Source organism: Pelophylax lessonae (genome assembly GCF_965119305.1).
Source record: "Pelophylax lessonae genome assembly, chromosome: 1".
NCBI lineage: Eukaryota > Metazoa > Chordata > Amphibia > Anura > Ranidae > Pelophylax > Pelophylax lessonae.
The window spans coordinates 407,361,427-407,381,797 of record NC_138768.1 but is presented as its reverse complement, the minus strand read 5'-3'; the positions used below and the strand labels follow the sequence as shown (position 1 = coordinate 407,381,797).

At 41.7% G+C, this 20,371-nt stretch overlaps 1 protein-coding gene across 2 annotated transcripts in view; it reads left to right on the top strand.

Moving 5' to 3' along the window:
• Positions 1 to 20,371, top strand: part of SLC44A1 (solute carrier family 44 member 1) — a 294,253-nt gene that overhangs the window by 56,293 nt on the left and 217,589 nt on the right. For both annotated transcript variants that reach the window (XM_082273818.1, XM_082273817.1), the window contains exon 2: positions 1,869 to 1,958. In XM_082273818.1, the coding sequence (XP_082129944.1) occupies positions 1,869 to 1,958 (90 nt within the window). The remainder of the gene's footprint in view (positions 1 to 1,868; positions 1,959 to 20,371) is intronic.

The window sequence follows — 20,371 nt, the reverse complement described above, 5'->3', positions numbered from 1 at the left end:
AAGAATCAACAACAAGTGGGACACAATTTTGAAGTGGAATGAAATTTATTGGATATTTCAAACTTTTTTGACAAAAAACTGAAAAATTGCAAAATGATTCAGCCCCTTTACTTTCAGTGCAGCAAACTCTCTCCAGAAGTTCAGTGAGGATCTCTGAATGATCCAATGTTGATTTAAATGACTAATGATGATAAATAGAATCCACCTGTGTGTAATCAAGTCTCCATATAAATGCACCTGCACTGTGATAGTCTCAGAGGTCTGTTTAAAGCGCAGAGAGCATCATGAAGAACAAGAAACACACCAGGCAGATCCGAGATACTGTTGTGAAGAAGTTTAAAGCCGGATTTGGATACAAAAAGATTTCCCAAGCTTTAAACATCCCAAGGAGCACTGTGCAAGCTATAATGAAATGGAAGCAGTATCAGACCACTGCAAATCTAAGAAGACCTGGCCGTCCCTCTAAACTTTCAGCTCATACAAGGAGAAGACTGATCAGAGATGCAGCCAAGAGGCCCATGATCACTCTGGATGAACTGCAGAGAGCTACAGCTGAGGTCGGAGACTCTGTCCATAGGACAACAATCAGCTGTATACTGCACAAATCTGGCTTTTATGGAAGAGTGGCAAGAAGAAAGCCATTTCTTAAAGATATCCATAAAAAGTGTTTAAAGTTTGCCACAAGCCACCTGGGAGACACACCAAACATGTGGAAGAAGGTGCTCTGGTCAGATGAAACCAAAATCAAACTTTTTGGCAACAATGCAAAACGTTATGTTTGGCGTAAAAGCAACACAGCTCATCACCCTGAACACACCATCCCCACTGTCAAACATGGTGGTGGCAGCATCATGGTTTGGGCCTGCTTTTCTTCAGCAGGGACAGGGAAGATAGTTAAAATTGATGGGGAGATGGATGGAGCCAAATACAGGACCATTCTGGAAGAAAACCTGATGGAGTCTGCAAAAGACCTGAGACTGGGACTGAGATTTGTCTTCCAACAAGACAATGATCCAAAACATAAAGCAAAATCTACAATGGAATGGTTCACAAATAAACATATCCTGGTGTTAGAATGGCCAAGTCAAAGTCCAGACCTGAATCCAATCGAGAATCTGTGGAAAGTACTGAAAACTGCTGTTCACAAACGCTCTCCATCCAACCTCACTGAGCTCGAGCTGTTTTGCAAGGAGGAATGGGCAAAAATTTCAGTCTCTCGATGAGCAAAACTGATGGAGACATACCCCAAGCGACTTACAGCTGTAATCGCAGCAAAAGGTGGCGCTACAAAGTATTAACTTAAGGGGACTGAATCATTTTGCAAGCCCAATTTTTCAGTTTTTTTATTTGTTAAAAGTTTGAAATATCAAATTTCATTCCACTTCATGATTGTGTCCCACTTGTTTTTGATTCTTCACAAAAAAATAGTTTTATATCTTTGAAGCTTGAAATGTGGCAAAAGGTCGAAAAGTTCAAGGGGGCCTAATACTTTTGCAAGGCAATGTATATGTGATCCAGGATGCTTCTGGCAGCTGGTTGGAGGATCTAGCACAAAGTAGGCAACCTGTCTTGATTACTAGTGTTTATGTACTAAAATTGGTGCAGGCCACTTCCTTACTACTTTCCTGCACTTCTCTAATGAGTCATTGCTATATTCTGCTTAGCTTACATGTTTCTCAAATGCTCTGCTTTTGGTCTTTCTGCCCCAAGGATGTTCAATACAGTACATGTACATCCAGCCATCCTTCAGTATTTTTGGACAGCAAATATGACCAGTGAACAATAACAGATGTTATTTACTTTAAGATAAAATAAGATGAGTTTGATGAATAGTGGAGATTATGCAGATTTTTTTTTTTCTTTTTCAGAGCTCTAAGAGGGACTGGCGGCCACTGGAAGAGCATAGTTGTACTGACATCCCATGGCTACTATTGTTTATATTATTCTGTATTGGCATGGTGAGTAGTGGTTTCCATTTTTACCAGGGAACATTTTGTATTGAGTTTCATAATGTCGTAGAATACATTTAGTACTTTCCAGATTCAGTAGAACTGCAACTACATTGTTTAGTCAGTCTTACTTTGAAAGACAAGGATCATATACATACAATATCTTAATAAATGTCAAGGTGTTTGGCCTAATACTATCAAAGCTACCATATGCACAATCTTTATAAATAAGCTTTCATGTTCTTTATTATTATTATTATTATTATTATTATTATTATTATTATTATTATTTTTTTTTTTTTTTAAGAGTTCTCCCCTATATAGGCCTAGTCAAAGAAAATTACAGGTATCCAAAAAACATCCAGTTGGGTAAATTATTGTTAATCTTTAATTGAATAAATCCCATTAATTTCCATCTAACATAATGTTTTAGGCTGGGTTCCTGTCCACCGTTTTAGGGGTGAATCGGGTACGAATTTATGCCTGAATTTAGACCTGAAACGGAGCCAAAGACCCAAAGGACCTTTCTGCAGTGCGCTCCACGGCCGCTACGGAGATGTGTAAACTGGTTTCATTGAGAGCCGGTCACAGTCTCCTGTCATGCGAGAAACCTGCATTCAATTTGCATAAGTGTGTACCCAGCCTCAAGATCACAATGCCTCGACTGGCCCAGACCTGTGAATTAAGTATCAATCTGATGTGAGAGGGTAGGATTTCCCTAGAAAGGAGTAAGCAGGGAGAAATTGTGTTGGATAGGATACTTCCCCCTCACTTTATTCCTTACTATAAGCGTTGTTTGCCTTTAAAAAACAGATTATCAGGTGCAGCATATGAACCTAGAAGGGTCGTCTTAAGGGTCAACGCAGGGTTGTCTGTGGGCTGAGAAAACCATCAGCAAACTGTTATTAAAACTGCTGGCCAAAAATAGTTTGAAATTTAGGAAGGGCCTATTCAAGGGAAAGGGGTAGTTGTAGGGCTTCTCTTTCAAGTCTGGGTACCTCCCAGCCCACACACAGGAAATAGCAACCCTATCAAGTTTGCCAAAAGTTTTTGGTATTTGGGTGGGAGTTTGCTAAAATACGTATAGAAACTTTAGTAAGAAAACCATTTTAATAAGGTTGACTCTGCCCGCAGAGTTTAATTGGGGGGGGGGGGGGGTGGGGGATTTCCAGGAGGCACATCTCTGGGTCACTTGTTTAGGTAGAGGATTTAGATTACTCTCAGGTTGTCGGATTAGTCACCAGAATGTCAGATGAATCGCCTTCGAACCTCATCCCAAGTATTTGAACCCATTACCCAGTGAAGCAGCATATTCGTGTCTTTTCTTGGTTGTCAATAGCTTATCGAGAATAACGGATTTATTCCAGTTAATTTTAATGTCAAGGAGACAATTTATTTTATCAGCCTCAAGGCTGAATGCAGGGAATTGCCCGTATCCCCAAGGTATAGGAGAGTATTGTCCACATACAAGGATAGTTCCTTTTACTTAATCCAATGCCCTAAAGTGGATAGCCAGTGGCTCCAGGGCCAATCAGGATCTTTACCTTGTACCACTATGAAGGGGAAAAGGTGTAGAGAGGGTATTGCTGGACTGAACCAGGGCTATCAGGGCAGAGTAACCCATTTTATCTAAGAGATGAAGTTGGGACCAAATCCAAACTTGCTAAGATCTTTTTAGAGACATTCCCATTCAATTGAAAGCTTTTTCAGCATCTAGAAAGACTTTCACCTCTGTTTTTCTAGAGCTAGTGATGTCACTATGGGTGAACAGCCTATGAAGGTTAATGTCCCTTTCCTGGCATGAAACCTGGCTGGTCTGCATGAACCAAGATCGAAATAACATTTGGGTGATTGACCAAAATTGTCATCAGCAACTTGGAATCCACATTCAGTAGTGAATTTGCCTCATAGGATTAGCACAAGTTAGGGTCCCTGTTGGGCTTAAGGATAATCGCCATCACTGCTCCTATCATGGAAACTGGGAAAGACCCTTAGTCCACTGAGGATAGCTGCATCGCTCGGATCCTTAATCAAGTTCTTCAGCGTATGTTTAAAAAAACAAATTCTGCGGGTAGTCTGTATCGGGTGTTTTCACAGATGGAAGAGCAGAGATTTTTTGGACTTCCTAAAGCAGGATCGGGCATCAAGTCAGTTGTGGTAAATGGGAATAAGGGTTGGAAAAGCAGTCCCTGCCAAGTAAGTGGACTGTTCGTCCCTAGTGTATGTTGCTCTAGAGCTTTATAAACTCTCATAGTAGGAGGCAAATTGTGCATAAACCTGTATAGGGTCTTTCAGAATATTGCTAGCTGAATTTTCAATTTGGGGAATACAGATCGAGACAGTCTGTTACCTTGCGAATAAAGCCATTAATCTGTCATATTATTTCCCTCTGCTCCAATATCCTCTGTCTGGTGTAGCAGTTTTTTATTTATTTTATTTTTTGTGGAAGTATGGAGGAAGACAATGTCTCTGTACACTGTTTGTTTGTGAAGAATCATAGGTTTGGGGGAGTCTTGAGTCTGCACACCCTAGAGTCCTTTTAGGGTGTGGGCTTCAATTTCTGTGCTCTCTGTATCGGCTTGCAACATTTTCTTAACTTTCCCTACAGTTGGCTGGTATTGACCGTGTACGCATCCCATACCATCCTTGTTGGGGAAGAGTCAGGGTTAGGAATCCAGTATTTAGGGATATTCCGTCAGATATGTGGTTAAACCCCATTGTTAGATATCCAGTTTAGGAACAGTCTCTACAACCCATCCAAGGGGATCCCCAAAATTGTTACTTAAAGCAATATCGAGGCATGATCAGAGATTCCCCTTGGCAATATATGAAGACCCCCTCGCTTTGGAAAGAATAGGGTTCCCTACATATGCTAGGTCAATTCAAGAAAATATCTTGTGGGACACTGAGTAGCATGAAATTCCTTAGTGGAAGGATCCTTCCACTGCCATACATTTGTGAGGTGGTACACCTCAGCCCACCTAGAGAAGTCATTGTATTGTCAAAGGGAGGCCTATCCAACCGAGGATTAGTGGTCATGGTAAAGTGACCCTTGATAATTACTGGTAGAGTACGTAGCAATTAACAGTTTCAATGTATGTTATATGTTAGTTGAGGCTGGTAGGGGCAGGTATAGTCTCACCACCACCTCCATACTTTCAATAAACGCATGAAGGATAACATTTCATCCCTCCAGGTCTAGCCTGGGATCCAACAGCCTAAAGACCAAAGACCAACATGAATAACTTCTAACAAGTTTTCCTGACACCAAGAGAAAACCGGTGACAGGGGAGAGAACTCCAGTTGATGGACAACCTCAGCTCTGTTCTTGTGTGAAGGGGGGGTGGGTGCCCCTCCCCTCCTGTTTGCGAGAAGCCACATGGGGAACACAGCAAGCATGTGAAAGAAGGTGCTCTGGTCAGATTAGACTAAAATTTTATCTTTTTAGCGTAAAAGCAAAACACTGTGTGTGCCAGAAAACTAACACTGCACATCACCCTTAACACAAAACCCCACTGTGAAACATAATGGTGACAGCATCATGTTGTGGGGATGCTTTTCTTCAGCAGGGACAGGGAAGTTGGTCAGAGTTGATGTGAAGATGGATAGAGCCAAATACAGGGCAATCTTCGCAGAAAACCTGCTAGAGTCTGCAGAAGACTTGAGACTGGGGCAGAGGTTCACCTTCCAGCAGGACAACTTCCCTAAACATATAGCCAGAGCTACAATTAAATGGTTTAGATCAAAGCATATTTATGTGTTAGAATTGCCTGGCCCAGTCAAAGTCCTAACAAATCCAATTGAGAATCTGACAGGTCTTGAAAATTGCTATTTACAGACACTCTCCATCCAATCTACAGAATGTGAGCTATTTTGCAAAGAATGGGCAAAAAATTCACTCTGTAGATGTGCAAAGCTGGTAGAGACATACCCAAAAGACTTGCAGCTGTAATTGCAGTGAAGCAAGGTTCTACAAAGTATTGACTCGGGGTCTGAATACAAATGCGCGCCACACTTTTTCAGATGTTTATATGTAAAAAAAAAAAATTGAAAACAATTTATTATTTTCCTTTCACCTCCCAATTATTTGCAAATCTGTGTTGGTCTATCACATAAAATCCAATTAAATAAATTTACATTTTTGGTTGTAACATGACAAAATGTGGAAAATTTCAAGGGGGTATGAATACTTTTTCAAGGCACTGTATAATACCCCACCTGCCCCATTCAAATCAAGGCACTGTATAATACCCCCACCTTCAAACTAGGGTAGGTTTGAAGCCCAAACCAAACCATTGCACAAGGCCAACTGATGGGGTGCACAATGTGCATAAAGCACTGAAGTATAGGAAAAGCATTACCAATGAGAACCGTCATGTTGATGCCTGGAGCTTAAAGTGGAATTGAATTCCAGAAACAAAACCAAACAAAAAAAAAACAGAGACCCTGTTGGTCTCATGGGCCTGGTTTGCAAGCTTTGTGGGGTATACGCTGAACTCGTAGACCAACTCTAAGCAGCAACAGCATTAGAGTTACTACTTTTACATACCTGCAAGCAAATAACTCAAGCCTGGACTATAAACCTTGTGACACTTTCTGTCGTGTGCGTCTCTTTTTACACCTTTTTGTATTTCCTCTAGTAACAGGGAGCTTACCTATGTGGAAAATAGGGAGAGTACATAGAGGGGAGGAAGAATCTCAAGGCAATCCATGGGGACTTAAAAATAGGGAAAATCGCGCTACAAGGATCTACAAAAAACAGCAGCTGGCAATACCAATTAGACCAAAATTGTATATGTAGATTCAGTGAATAAAATTGCTACGCTAATGTGTGATAAAAGATCAAAACATATAGTTCATAATCCTAAAAGTCCCAAGGTGCTCAATGTGAAGATGATAATTAGGAATAGTAAATCAACATCATAATTTTCCAAACACCAGTGTTGTGCTACCACCTTTTGGTAAAAAAAAAAAAAGTGAATTTACTCTTACTGATAAAGAGTCTCAAGCTGCAAATCCACATGGTTACTCTTAGTGTCTCATCCAACACAAAACGACATCCCATGGGTACATGGAAAATTAGCCAAGGACAACCACATAGCGTAAAACACAATTTATATAGTGGGCAGCACAGTGGTGTAGTGGTTAGCACTTTCACCTAGCAGCAAGAGAGTCGCTGGTTTGAATCCCAACCACTACACTACCTGCCTGGAGTTTGCATGTTCTCCCTGTGCCTGCTTGGGTTTCCTCTGGGTACTCCGGTTTCCTCCCACACTCCAAAGACATGCTGGTAGGTTAATTGGATCCTGTATAAAAAAAAAAAAAATTGGCCCTACTGTGTATGTATGTGAGTTAGGGACCTTAGATTGTAAGCTCCTTAAGGGCAGGGACTGATGTGAATGTACAATGTATATGTAAAGCGCTGCGTAAATTGACAGCGCTATATAAGTACCTGAAATAAATAAAAATAATAAATAAATTAAAAGTGCTAACCACTCACATACACACATACTCCTATTCTCTGAATCCAAGCGGAGGAAAAGCAATATCTAGTAGGGATCCAAAACAAATCCAAGGGTAACACTAAGAAAAGGTTTCAGAACCTTCACTGGATAAGCTAAAGAAGCCCTCCTGAACCAATGCAGGATAAGTGCAGAATAAACAGCGGGAGTCAGGCTCGGTTCACATTTATGCGATGCAGGAAGGCTGCGAATTCGCAGCCTGTTCCCGCATCGCACACGCACCCCCGGCAGTTCACACTGCCATATGCGATACGCTGGGGGTGTCAATGTAATGTTAACGACACCCCCAGTTTGATCGCATATCGCAGTGCGATCGTGCAGTTCGCACAGGAGCGGATCGCACAAGTGTGAACCGCTGTGCGATCCGATCCTGATGCGGCTGCAAAAATGCCTCCTGTGCGTGTTTGCTCCGGGTGCGATGCGAATTTAGCCATACAAACTGTATGGTTAAACTCGCACCGCACAGCTGATCGCATGTAATGTCGGAGCAGTGCGCTCCGACATTACATGCGAACCCGGCACTCGCAGAAGTGTGAACCGGGGCTCAAAATCCACATCCGTTTTTCAGCTGTAGCCCCAACAGTGCTTTAAGACCTATAACCTTGCCCCCCTAAGACACATCAGATATAGCTTTTGCTCCAGACCCAGCCTGCCCCCACCAACAAGATCTGAAGACAAGGCGGTCCAGATGAAGCCTAGGACTCAAGGCAGCTGCCAGTGAGGAAACAAACCTGTCGCAACGTATGATCCAGCACAGTGTAGGATAGTTGGCATGGAGAGCCAGCAGACATGTCGTCATTTCTTAATGGCACCTAGCTCAAATGTCAGAACTTTAGAAGGCAGTACAGGCTATCCTCTGCCACAGGTAACTACAGTCTATTTGCACCCCTGCTACTGTACTCTTGGACCTACTATAGTTTCCAATACACCACAGTTCAAAGGCTTCAAATGTCAATAGTGCAAGTCTAAGGTGACCCCCAATTCCTTTACAATTTGCAGCAGGAGTTACAATACATCTTTTCAAAACCTACTCCGAATGGTTCACATACTCACTTATTTTCATCTATTGGTATGCAGGCTCCTTATCTTCATCTCCATGCAGAAAAACAGTTCCTTTTGGCCTCCGCTATCCTAAGCATATGCCTGCTGAGCTTGAAGCTAAACTGTGTTCTTTGTAGATTTTTAAATATGAATTACATATCTACTACAGGCACAACATGTGAAACATTTACAGCGGTAACTACAAAAACAAATGGGTATTTCACTCGTTTTTTCCCTCATTGGTTCCTATGTTCAGTACCAAAACATTTATTATGTAAAATGTGAGTTTTTCAAACCCTTATAATGTTATTTCATTCATTAACCTTTGGGGTTATATGAAAACAGCAGGGAGAAAGCTTTTCTGCCTTTTACAACTTATCAGGGACAGGCAGCCTTAGAGAAGCCAAGCAACATCAATAACTTCCTGATCTTGTCAAAAAAAAGGCTAGCAGTGTTTACTTGGAATGCATGGCTAAATCCTTTCTTCAAGCAATAGATAGACTCAAGTCACACTGCTTCATTCCACATCGCGCCGCCTAATGCTTCAGAGAGATTCAGCCAACCAGCTTTCCATGAAGATGCATTTTCAAATAAAATACATTTTCCAGTTTTGTGTGGTCATCACATTTCATTCTCCCAAACTGTGCATTTTCCTGTAATTGAGAATATGTAGCATACTGTAGAGATGAAAAGTGAAAAACCCATCTCGTATATATATTAAGTTATTTTTTCACTCTTCCATCATAAAATGGGATTATCAGTCCAGAACATGGTGGCCCTTGCCAATAAGCTTTTACATTTTTGAAGCTATTGCATATTATGGAGGGAGACATCTTACCCTCTGCTCATATGAGATTATTGCCAACAGTGAGCTACAAGGCAACTCACCCTACTCATGTCCCTGCTGCTTGTATAGAACGGCAATCTTTTTAGCTAAAACCAGCAACACAGATCTGTGCTTAAGCACTTCTGGCTATACGAGTCTTTACTCCTATCAATTTTCACATAAGGTCATTGTATATTGTGCTACTGGGTAATTTTTAAAATGGACTGTTTACCTTTTATTATTTTTTCCTTGCTAATAACATTTTATAATCCTAAACTAAAAACCGGCACTGCGTGCAATAAAACCTATATAGGGCTGCTGCTGTTCATAAAAGGTGTAATATCCTTTTTAGAACTGAACAACCCTATGCATAAATACAGTGTTGAGTATGATGCCAAAAATTACATATGTAAACCTAAAACGTGTAGAATGTAGTGAAGGTTTAGCGGATCTCCTTCTGCTTAACACCCTTTTTCCACAATCTATAAAAATAATAAATTACATCAAAAGTCCTACAGTATACTGTGCAATCTTTATAACCACTTAAGCCCCGGAGGATTTGGCTGCTAAACGACCAGGGGGTATTTTGCGATTCGGCACTGCGTGACTTTAACGGACAATTGTGCGGTCGTGCGATGCTGTACCTAAACAAATTTGACGTCCTTTTTTTCCCACAAACAGAGCTTTCTTTTGGTGGTATTTGATCACCTGTGCGATTTTTTTTTTTTGCTCACGCGCTATAAACCAAAAAAAGCGACAATTTAGCAAAAATAACAATATTTTTCACATTTTTTTATATGAAATTCCCCCCAAAAAAAGTTATTGCGTTTACTAACAAAGGGAAAGATTTTTGTGATTTTTGGTGTTTTTTTTTTTTTTAACGCCTAATGGCGGCGATCTGCGTTTTTTTTTTTTTTTTTTTTTTTTGCGGTACTGCGACATTGCGGCAGACAGATCGGACCCTTGACTGACATTTTTGACACTTTTGGGGTTACCAGTGACATTTCTACAGTAATCAGTGCTATATATATGCACTGTTACTGTAAAAATACTGGCAGTGAAGGGGTTAACTTTATTTGAGAGGGAGGGGCTGTGTGTGTCCCTAGGGGCGTGATTCTAACTGTGATTGGCTGTCTGTTGAGCTGTAGCTACACTGATCAACGGTCCTACATAGTAGAACCGTATGATCGGTGTCTCTACACAGGGGAGAATGACAGGCAGCTTGTTTACACAAGCCGCCTGACTTTCTCCCTCTCCCCCGCCGATCGCAGAGTGAGCGGCGGACATCGGGTCCGCCGGTCACACGCGCGGGGGGTCCGTGACCGCGCCGCCGCCGGCGCGCGCTCGCTCCCCAGAGCCTCACAGGCTAGTGACGTTTATTTACGTCACTTTGCCTGTGAGGGGCTGACCGCCGCAGTAAATCTACTTGCGGCGGTCGGCAAGTGGTTAAAGTGCTGTACTATTCATGCAATCTTATGCTCCATGCCTGAACAGTGAATCCTGCAGCTCTCCTACTTCCTTTTTTGCAGCATCTTCAAACATGCACAATGCCCCCCTGCTAGTGATTACCCACTTACCAGAAGGTTTTAACCCTATAACCATATAGCTATATGAGAACTGTTTTGCAATGTCCCACAACCACCAATCATATTTTTATTCTCAAAATTGTATTTTCCTATGTATGCTCAAATCTATTTATAAGCTGTGGCTGACAACATAAATTGGCAACTTTGGCCAATAAAATTCACACCGTATTTACAGCTAGTTTGTGCTTTATACAGGCTGAGCAGCCGCAAATTCCTGCACCCAGAAGATAAATATCGCTGAATTTGGACAACCATTTGAGATAAACAAATGTTAAGCAGAATGCAGCCACTGAATACATAAGTTATAGCTGCATAAAATGTTTTTTGGCAGCAGGTCTAGCCTATTTGAAAGAGGCCAGGGAGTTTGAGTATGTCTGTGTACCCTTTTGCCTATGATATATTTTATGAATTCTGTCCCTGTTTTGATGCAATAAGTATCACTGCTCTTTTCTTTTTCTCTTGTGGAGCAGTGAGGAAGAATCTGCAATGGAGGGAAGGCATATATTAACAGTGAACTCAATCCATAGGATCACCAGAGAATTGGATGCCCGGTGCTATAGGGTCCTTGGTCCTGGCAACAAATTGGGGCAACATGTTAAATTGTGAAGCTAGTATGTCCACATCTGAGGTCCCCCATTTCTGACACAGGAGATGGAACATGTTGGGATTGGAGGGACCATTCCCCATGCTCCAGATGATAACATATGTGGATATCCGCCTTCTAATTGTCCACTACCCAGATGTGAAAAGCAGAGTTTTTTGGTCAATGCTTTTCAGCCTAAAAGATGATCAAGACTTCCTTCCTTCAAGGCAGTCCGATTCCTTGATTCCTCCTGGTGATTGATTTAGGTCGCTGCCATGACATGGTCTGATTGCACCCTGATCAGGTGTCTTTGGTGGAAGGGGGGTTAAGTGGTGCAGGAAGCAGTTTTGCTTCCCTATGTGATAAGGTTCTCTGAACTTTGAGAGAATAAAACACTCCTCCCCAACCCGTAAAGTTGGCATCTGTTAATCCCCTTCCATGAAGGTGGGGAAAGGACTTTTCCCCATTTCCAATACTGAGTTATCCACAAAGCCAGGGAAATTGTTGCTTGGCTGGAGAGAAGCATAGGAAAGTCTAGCGATGGGAGAGTGTTTGTTTGTTCAAGGCCAAAATAATTTTGTGTTGGAGGAGCTTTGCGTCGAACAGCTTCGAATGAGGCCTGGGACTCATGGAGAATCTCACAGAGGGATGCATTTTTATCCTAAAGTCCTTGTAAACCGCTAACATGAAAAATGAACAAAGTATATCCCTCTAGAGTGTGTACTTGTCTGTCAAGAACAGGAAGTAAAATTTCTGTCTGCTTGCTTGTTCCTCTGCTATCAGCATGAGTCCCTTCTGACACGTTTTCCTGACACCGAGATAAAAAAAGTGACAGGGGAGGGAACTCGAGCAAACAGGCTTTGATTGACAGCCTTAATCAACTCGCACTGAGCTCTGCAGAGTGTAAGGTATAGCTTATAAGTATAAGCTCCCCAGCCCCTGCTTTCTCAAAGCTCAGACAAGCTGTATAAACTATGGCGTTTGCGTGGCCGTAAAGTGAAGGGCTGCAGATAAACAGTTACAAACTTATGTAGGAGGATTTTTTTTTTCTGTGTATCACTTTACTATATATGTATAAAGGTTTACAACCACTTTAAGTCTGAGCATGAGACCTGGTCATTAAAAGCTTGTTTGGTGAAAGGAAAACCCTTGCGCCTATCAAAAACCCTAGATGCTGAGTAGCAGTGTGACAAATTGTAAAGGTTTGATTCCTACTGCAAAGCACAGATCTTGCTGATGGGTAAATGGGAATACAGAGTTAAGCATCTTAAATGTCTACTGATTCTGAATGTTCCCTTTAGCCCTGTACACACGTACCGATTGTCGGCCGAAAATATTCGGCCGCCGAACGATCGGCCGATTTTCGGCTTGTTAGTATGATGCTTCCGACAGCCGACAGCGCACTTTCGGCCGAAAAGAATCTGTCGTGCAAGCATTAAAATTTTTGTTGGCCAACACCAGAACGGCCGATTGTTCGCCAGTCAGTACAGAGTTCGGCCGACAGACAGCAGATTTGCAAGACTGGGCATGCTCAGAAAAGAAAAAAGACCAGGAAAGTTAACCATCACATGACATCACTTCTGCAGTTGGCTGTTGTTTGCCGACAAAATTAGTGTGCAGTCTTTTGCACTTTTCAACAGACAAGACAGCCCTCAGACAAAAGACGGCCGATCGGTACGTGTGTACGGGGCTTTAGTCCCAGAAGCAACAACTGACTGTGGAATCCATACAGAACTTGTGAATGCAAAATGTAATTGTTTATGGACTTTAGGTTTTAGTATCGTGAACAGATTTGAATGGAATCCTTTGAACTTATCTTCCAGAGAGGCCTGAACAACCATTCCCTGGTACAAGAGCTGGTTCAGGGCAGTTTGTAAATCTGACTGACTAGCAGATTTTGGACCCAGAAGAATGCAAACTGTAATGACCACCCTCCACACACACTCGCACTCTTAGGAGTGAATGTGCTCCTTTGTGTATTTGGCTTTGAAGATGAAGCCTGAGTATAGCTGTGGGGCACTCTTCATTTTGAGGAGGTAGGCGGCAGTTGGCGCTTTATGCTGTGGGAGAAGAACTTTTCTGCCTGTGGCATCTTTTATGAATTTAAGTGTCTTACCAAAGAAAATATGGCATCCTTCAAAAGACATACAAGTTAATAATCTTAGCCCTGGTTCACATCAGTGTGATTTGTCAGTTCAAAATTGCACAAGTCGCACCCTATTGCAGGCAATGGAACTATTCAAATCCCTGTAACTCAAGTTGCAGCAATTTTGAAAAAGGTTCCTGCACAACTTTTTTTGTGATTTTCATTTTGCAACTTGCGTTGCCTTCTGTTAAATGAAGTCGCAAGCTGCAATTAAATTGGAGATCCAAATATCTGCAGCTTTGAAATCGCTCTGAAGTAGCACAATTTCAAAACCGCACTGATGTTAACCAGGGCTTATAAGGCAGCTTCAGAAAATCAGGCTTTCAGTCATAAGATTCTGTGCAGATGGACAGAAATGAGAGCCATTCTGGAGATCTGTGTCATAACCTGTAATGGAGCATCAATACAGAAAAGTTAGGCAGATGCCAGAGTTCTGTTCTGAAAAAACAGGATCCTGTTCAGTGTTCATTGCAGTAGTCCAATTAGCTGAAGTTTGACAAACCGAGATTGCAGCAATAGTAGGTTGAAGGGCTGGACCAGCAAGGGTAAAAGGATTTGCAGATGTCAGTGTAAACTGCCTGCGAGTCAGATGCAATGCGGGAACCCACACAGGAAGCACGCTAGTTCCCGCATCGCGCCAGTGTGAACCAAGACTCCGTTTTCCATGTCTGCCTCTACTAAGGCTGCATTCACATGTCAGCGTATGATCGCGGGCAGAACCGCCGCAGTTCCGCCCGCGATTCGGAGATTTATTGCAAATCGCGGGACGCCTAGCGTTGCCCGTTGATTTGCAATAGCCCCCCAAACGCCGAGCGATGTTGCTGCGATTTACGCCCGCCGAATCGCTGCAACATCGCGCAAACAAAATCGCGGGACGCAATACGCTCCAAAAAAGTACAAGAGCTTCTTTGGAGCATATTGCGTCCCGCGATTTTGTTTGCGCGATGTTGCCGCGATTCGGCGGGCGTAAATCGCGGCAACATCGCTCAGCGTTTGGGGGGCTATTGCAAATCAACGGGCAACGCTAGGCGTCCCGCGATTTGCAATAAATCTCCAAATCGCGGGCGGAACCGCGGTGGTTCTGCCCGCGATCATACGCTGACATGTGAATGCAGCCTAAAGGGAGGTAGTTTCAGTTCTAATTCCGCTAAAAAAGGTGGAGGTGTAGAAGAAGCCAGGCGCTTTTGGGCTCTGGACAGTAATAGCAGAATTTCTGGGACAACTAATGCCCTTAATTCAAACAAGTTTTCAGGGAAATATTCCTTGGTCAGTTAGGCCCCTTGTTGCGTGCCTGAGATAGAACTAGAATCAGATGCAGAGACTGTTGTTAAGCAGGGCCCTGTTCTGGTGCAAAGGAAGGAATATCACAAAGTGGTTTCAGTGCTTTGCAGGCCTTTGGCTTCTGCCATTGCTAAGAGTGAGGGTTATACCCAATGAGGTACACAGAGCAGGGTGCAAAAATGAAGGCAAACCTGTTCGGAGAAGGATACACAGCAACCCAGGTGTTGACAATCCTGTAGCGAACTCCTCATGGCTGAAGAGCAGAAGTGCATGAGTACCATTATGATGGCTCTAGGCGGAAGTTGGTGGTAACGGTGTGACCTGCGGTGTGATGTAGCACCTGGTCATCCACTTGAGACTAAGCTTTGAATCATAGAATTGTAACCACCCAGTTTGATTTTATTCACTTGTTAAGGGTTTAAACTTTCAAACACAATCCCCGGTTTCCAGATAGTTTTATTGTTTAGGAAATACGATTCAAGAAACACTAAATACTGTGTATTGCATGTAGTGGATACATTAAAAACACATACTTGTTATATGGCTACAGTAATGCTCCAGTAACAGTATAAACCTGTGTTACTTACAATTTAGGCCCCTTTCACACTTGTGCGACCTTAAGTCGTGTGATTTTGCCGCGATTGTGACTGTACTTGAAGAAATGCATGTGTAATCCTGAGGTCTATGGACCTCGAAACGCATCAAAGTCGGACAAAAGTAGGGCAGCGACTTGAAGACGCACAGATATGAACTCATTGGAGTACATACACATTGGAAATCGTGGAGTATGACTTGGCATGTGACCTTACAGTCCCAAGTCGTAGGATAAGTCACACAAGTGTGAAAGGGACCTTAAGCTATATTTTTACTCTGTATAACAGTTTTCAGTCTTAAATGCTATGAAAGTCTTCCTGGTTGCCTTTTTTTAAATTTCTATGTAAAATTGTACTTTAAAGCAGAAGTGTGGAGTAAAAATGAACATTCCTACTCGCCTCCCTGCTGCAGCATTGGTGAGATGCTACAGCTGTCCGCCACTGGCTTTAAGCCTGAGAACTGAGCGATTTATATGACAACTGATAGCTCACTTTACGGACTGACCGCTGAACCATCTGCCGATCAGGCATCTGGGTGGATCATGTTAGAGCTGCACGATTCTGGATAAAATGAGAATCTGTTTATTTCCTTAGAATAAAGATCATGATTCGCTCACGATTCTCGGCGTAACATCATCTTTTACATTATACAATAAAATTGGGCTAACTTTAGTTTTTAATGAATTAAAAAAAAAAAAAAAGTGTATTTTTCCCCAAAAACTGCATTTGAAAGACTTCTGCGCAAATACAGTGTGACATAAAAGACTGCAATGATCGCCATTTTCTCTGCTAAAATATATATATATATATATATATATATATATATATATATATATAATATATATATATTATAATAGAGCCCCCAATTATATTATAAGTAATTTTCTAGCAAAAAATACTGGCTTTAACTTGTAAGCAACAAGTGTCAGAAAAAGGCTTAGGCCTCTTTGACATGGCTCCGTTCCATCGACTGAGACGTTCTGCTCAGCGGGGGATCGATACGCCGATCCCCGCTGAGCAGGCAGATGACAGATCAATGCTGTTCTCTGAGGGGGAATCGGATGAGAACGGACCGCCTGTCCGTTCTCATCTGATCTGATCCGCCTGATTTGACGGACCAGATCGGATGTCAGCGGACATGTTCACCTAGCAGCAAGAGGGTCGCTGGTTCGAATCCCAACCACGACACTACCTGCCAGGAGTTTGCATGTTCTCCCTGGGCCTGTGTGGGTTTCCTCCGGGTACTACGGTTTCCTCCCACACTCCAAAGACATGCTGGTAGGTTGATTGGATCCTGTATAAAATTGGCCCTACTATGTATGTATGAATGTGAGTTAGGGACCTTTTTTAGATTGTATGCTCCTTGAGGGCAGGGACTGTTGTGAATGTGCAATGTATATGTAAAGTGCTGCGTAAATTGACAGTGCTATATAAGTACCTGAAATAATAATAAATAATAATAATGTCTCCGCTGACATCCGCTGCCCCATAGAGATGCATGGGGCATCCGTTCAGATCCTCCTGAAAAACTGACAGGCGGAACGGACTGTATGTGTGAAAGGGGCCTTAGTCTTTAAGAGGTTAAACTACCCTCACTTACAGATGGAAGTTCATTCCTTTGATCTAAAAGAACAAAATGATACATTGAAAAACATTGTGTTTATAATTTATCTAGCAGCTTTAACAATGTTTATAAACATTTGCCTGAGGCTCTTTTTTTTTTTTTTGACAGCTGCGAGTGAACGGAGAACAGCTCTGTAAGAATCGCGGACATGCAGTTTTAAGATCGTGATTGGGGGGGGAGAGAATCGAGATTGTGATTTTTTTTTTTTTGAACTATTAATCGTGCAGCTCTAAATCCTGACATTGTCAGCATACTTCCAGAGCCTGGAGCGGCTCTGTGATGCCAAACAGCGGGCTTTGGACATATGAGAAGTATTTTCAAAAAAGCTTTGACCATACTTATGTTTTAGTGCATACTATTCAATTATAAGAGAAGGACGCTGATATATACCAGCTTCTACACTTCAACTGGACTGGCTGTAAAACACTGTTCCAACACTAGGTCCATGGAGCGTAGCAAGCAAGATAGGAAAGTGCTGCAGCAATACAGCCAGCAGATCTGCAAGGGCAATATTTATCTAGGAAAAAAAACTGAAAAAATGGCTGTTGGTGTAAACCAAATGGTCTTAATGTACCTATTTTGCTCAGATTCTGGGATGCATGCTCAAATGCCTAATGATCGATGCCTTTGGTCACAATCCAGTCACAAATATACTGTGTATAACGTGTAAGGGCCCTTTCACACGGGCGCTCCGTATGTCCGCAAATCATCCTATTTTTTTGCGGATGATTTGCGGACATACACGGAGCGGCCGTGTGAAAGAGCCCTAACTGAAATGATTAATGCAGAAGGAAAACCTACATTTCTACATTGGCACCTATACACAAAGAGAATACAAAATTCTCACAAGATTTTATCTAGCTCATAGATCTGCTCTTGCATGGTGGAATGCTACACCCCCTGTACAGAATACCCAGCATTTATTACTTTGCCTTGGTCACACACATCCTCTCAATAATTGCTAGATACATTATTTGTGTGGTATTTATTGTATTCATCTAATGAGCTTACCTGATAAGCTGAGTAACTGAACTCTGCTTCAGGGCTTAATGAATTAAATCTTTTTGTATGTAGCATCCTAATGTCACTGCTCACGTTTTTACTATTTAATTCTTCCACATATATAACATTGCTCATCTACTAAATCTACAGCTTTATTGAAGAAAAGAAAACCGTGTAGGTCAACTACATACCATTTAGGATCTTCCCTACTTTGGTTTTGTAGAATTAGTATAGTATTAAGTAGAAGCCACAGATCGGTAGCTGCTCATATTTTGTATAACAAGTGTCACGTAGGCAGCTGTTCATAAAAATACACTCAAACCCAGAGTTGTGTGAAATACTGCAGCACTAGCAGAGATTAGGGATGAGATTCATTAGAAGGGTTTACTTACTGGAGTCTTTAATTCCCATCTCAAATCAGGATCCCTACTGTGACCCTGCTAAGAACATACAGCTACAAATTCACTTTAAACAACGGGCTGCATGTAAGGATGTCCATGAACAATTCAATAAAAGCTTTATGTTATCGGGCTGTTTTATCTTCTATACCATGTGGCAAATCTCCCAGAGAACTGCTTCTGATGCGTCATTCTTCCATATAGATGAGTAAAGGATCGCAAGTACTGACTTCACCAATGCTGCAGTCAGACAAGAAACAAGGTGAACCTCTGAAATGTAATAAGTAAGATGGGTTGGTCACCACTGCCAAAGATAGATCTGCTCATCTATGGTCTGCCTAATCTGAGCTTTAGCCTCTGTGCATAGTTCAGTGAAAATAGAAGCCTGCAATGAGCAGGAGACAAGTAATCTAGGAAATCTTTCTAAACAAAAAAAATATAGGTGGCTGCTATGGCAGGGCAGGTGGAGAAGAGTTTATGTAGGTGGCAATTATGGCTACACACCATTTCAACCACGATCAGTGCACCCAAGGTGCAATGCACAGGTTTTTGCTTTGTTTACTACAAGACAAAGGTCTTTATGGATATGTGAATTTTCTAATAAATCACTCAAAGTAATCCAATGGGCTACAAGTGCGATGATGTTGCTGCCCTGCTGCCAGCACTACCTGCAAGTCCTTTAGCCATGGTGGAAAATAAACTTGTAGTGTTTCTCTTCACTAGTCACCGTGAATGGTTGATGTTGTTGCGTGGGCAGAGCCATGCACAGCAGTGCTATATTTATTTAATCACCACATCTCTGCATAGAGAAGCCTCTGATAATTTCGATAAATGGGTGGGGGTGTAAACAAAACTGTAAATGCGTACGTTTCTGGTAGTTGGTAAGCAATAAGTGTAAAATAGCTAACTAATCTTTTTTTTTTATTTTTTAACTGAATATATTCTACTGGAGAGGACTGCAAGTAGTTCATTGGTAGGTATCTTGGGGAACAATGTTTTGTAAAGGTTACTACAAATGTCTTTTTTAAAAAAAAAAAAATAGATCAGCATGGCCTTATAATCTCCCCACCAGAAGTGCACCTGTCATACATATGCTTTATAGCTTGTATGTTGGGTAGATGATTGCACATATGCATGTACAGTAGGTGTTGAAGATAATTTTTTTTGTTATATAGTTGCATAATAATGTCAGACTGTCCCTCCGTGATCAGCTTTGGCCTTTGTATTTCCAGCCAAGGGCATATTTTTTGAGTGACACCTACACATAAAAAGTAAAAAATAATAAACCTACAAGTCAATTCATCGGCAGCTAATTAAAACTTTTGTTGGCTTTTTCCCTAACAAAGTATACTAAGACCTAGTGGAAAAGGTACAAAGCTCTCCCCTTCTGCAACAGGCACTGATTCGGTGTTCAGCTTTCACAAAATCTGGGCTGCAGTGTTCTGTAATGTATTTTTTTGTTGTCAAAACATGTTAACATCGCCGGCTTCAAAATGAAAAGAATATTGTAGTAAAAGTTAATTACTCGTATACTAAACAGCAAACAGAAGCAAAATGTGAAAGCTCTGCTTGCTGCCCTGTAATTGTCATGCTGATTAACTTCAGACACCTCTAAAATACGTATTTATGGGTTGGCTTTCTCCCATGTTTAGTGGCAAAAAAAGAAACGCCGAAAACACAAAGCTGGTTGCTGAAAATTGGTCCACTGCTTAGCCTAATCAATTTGATTTTACAGGCAACATTTAATCAATGGAAATTCTAAGCATTTGTTTGCAATGTAAACCTTCTTGATGGAATATCTAATAGTTTGAAGTAGTGTA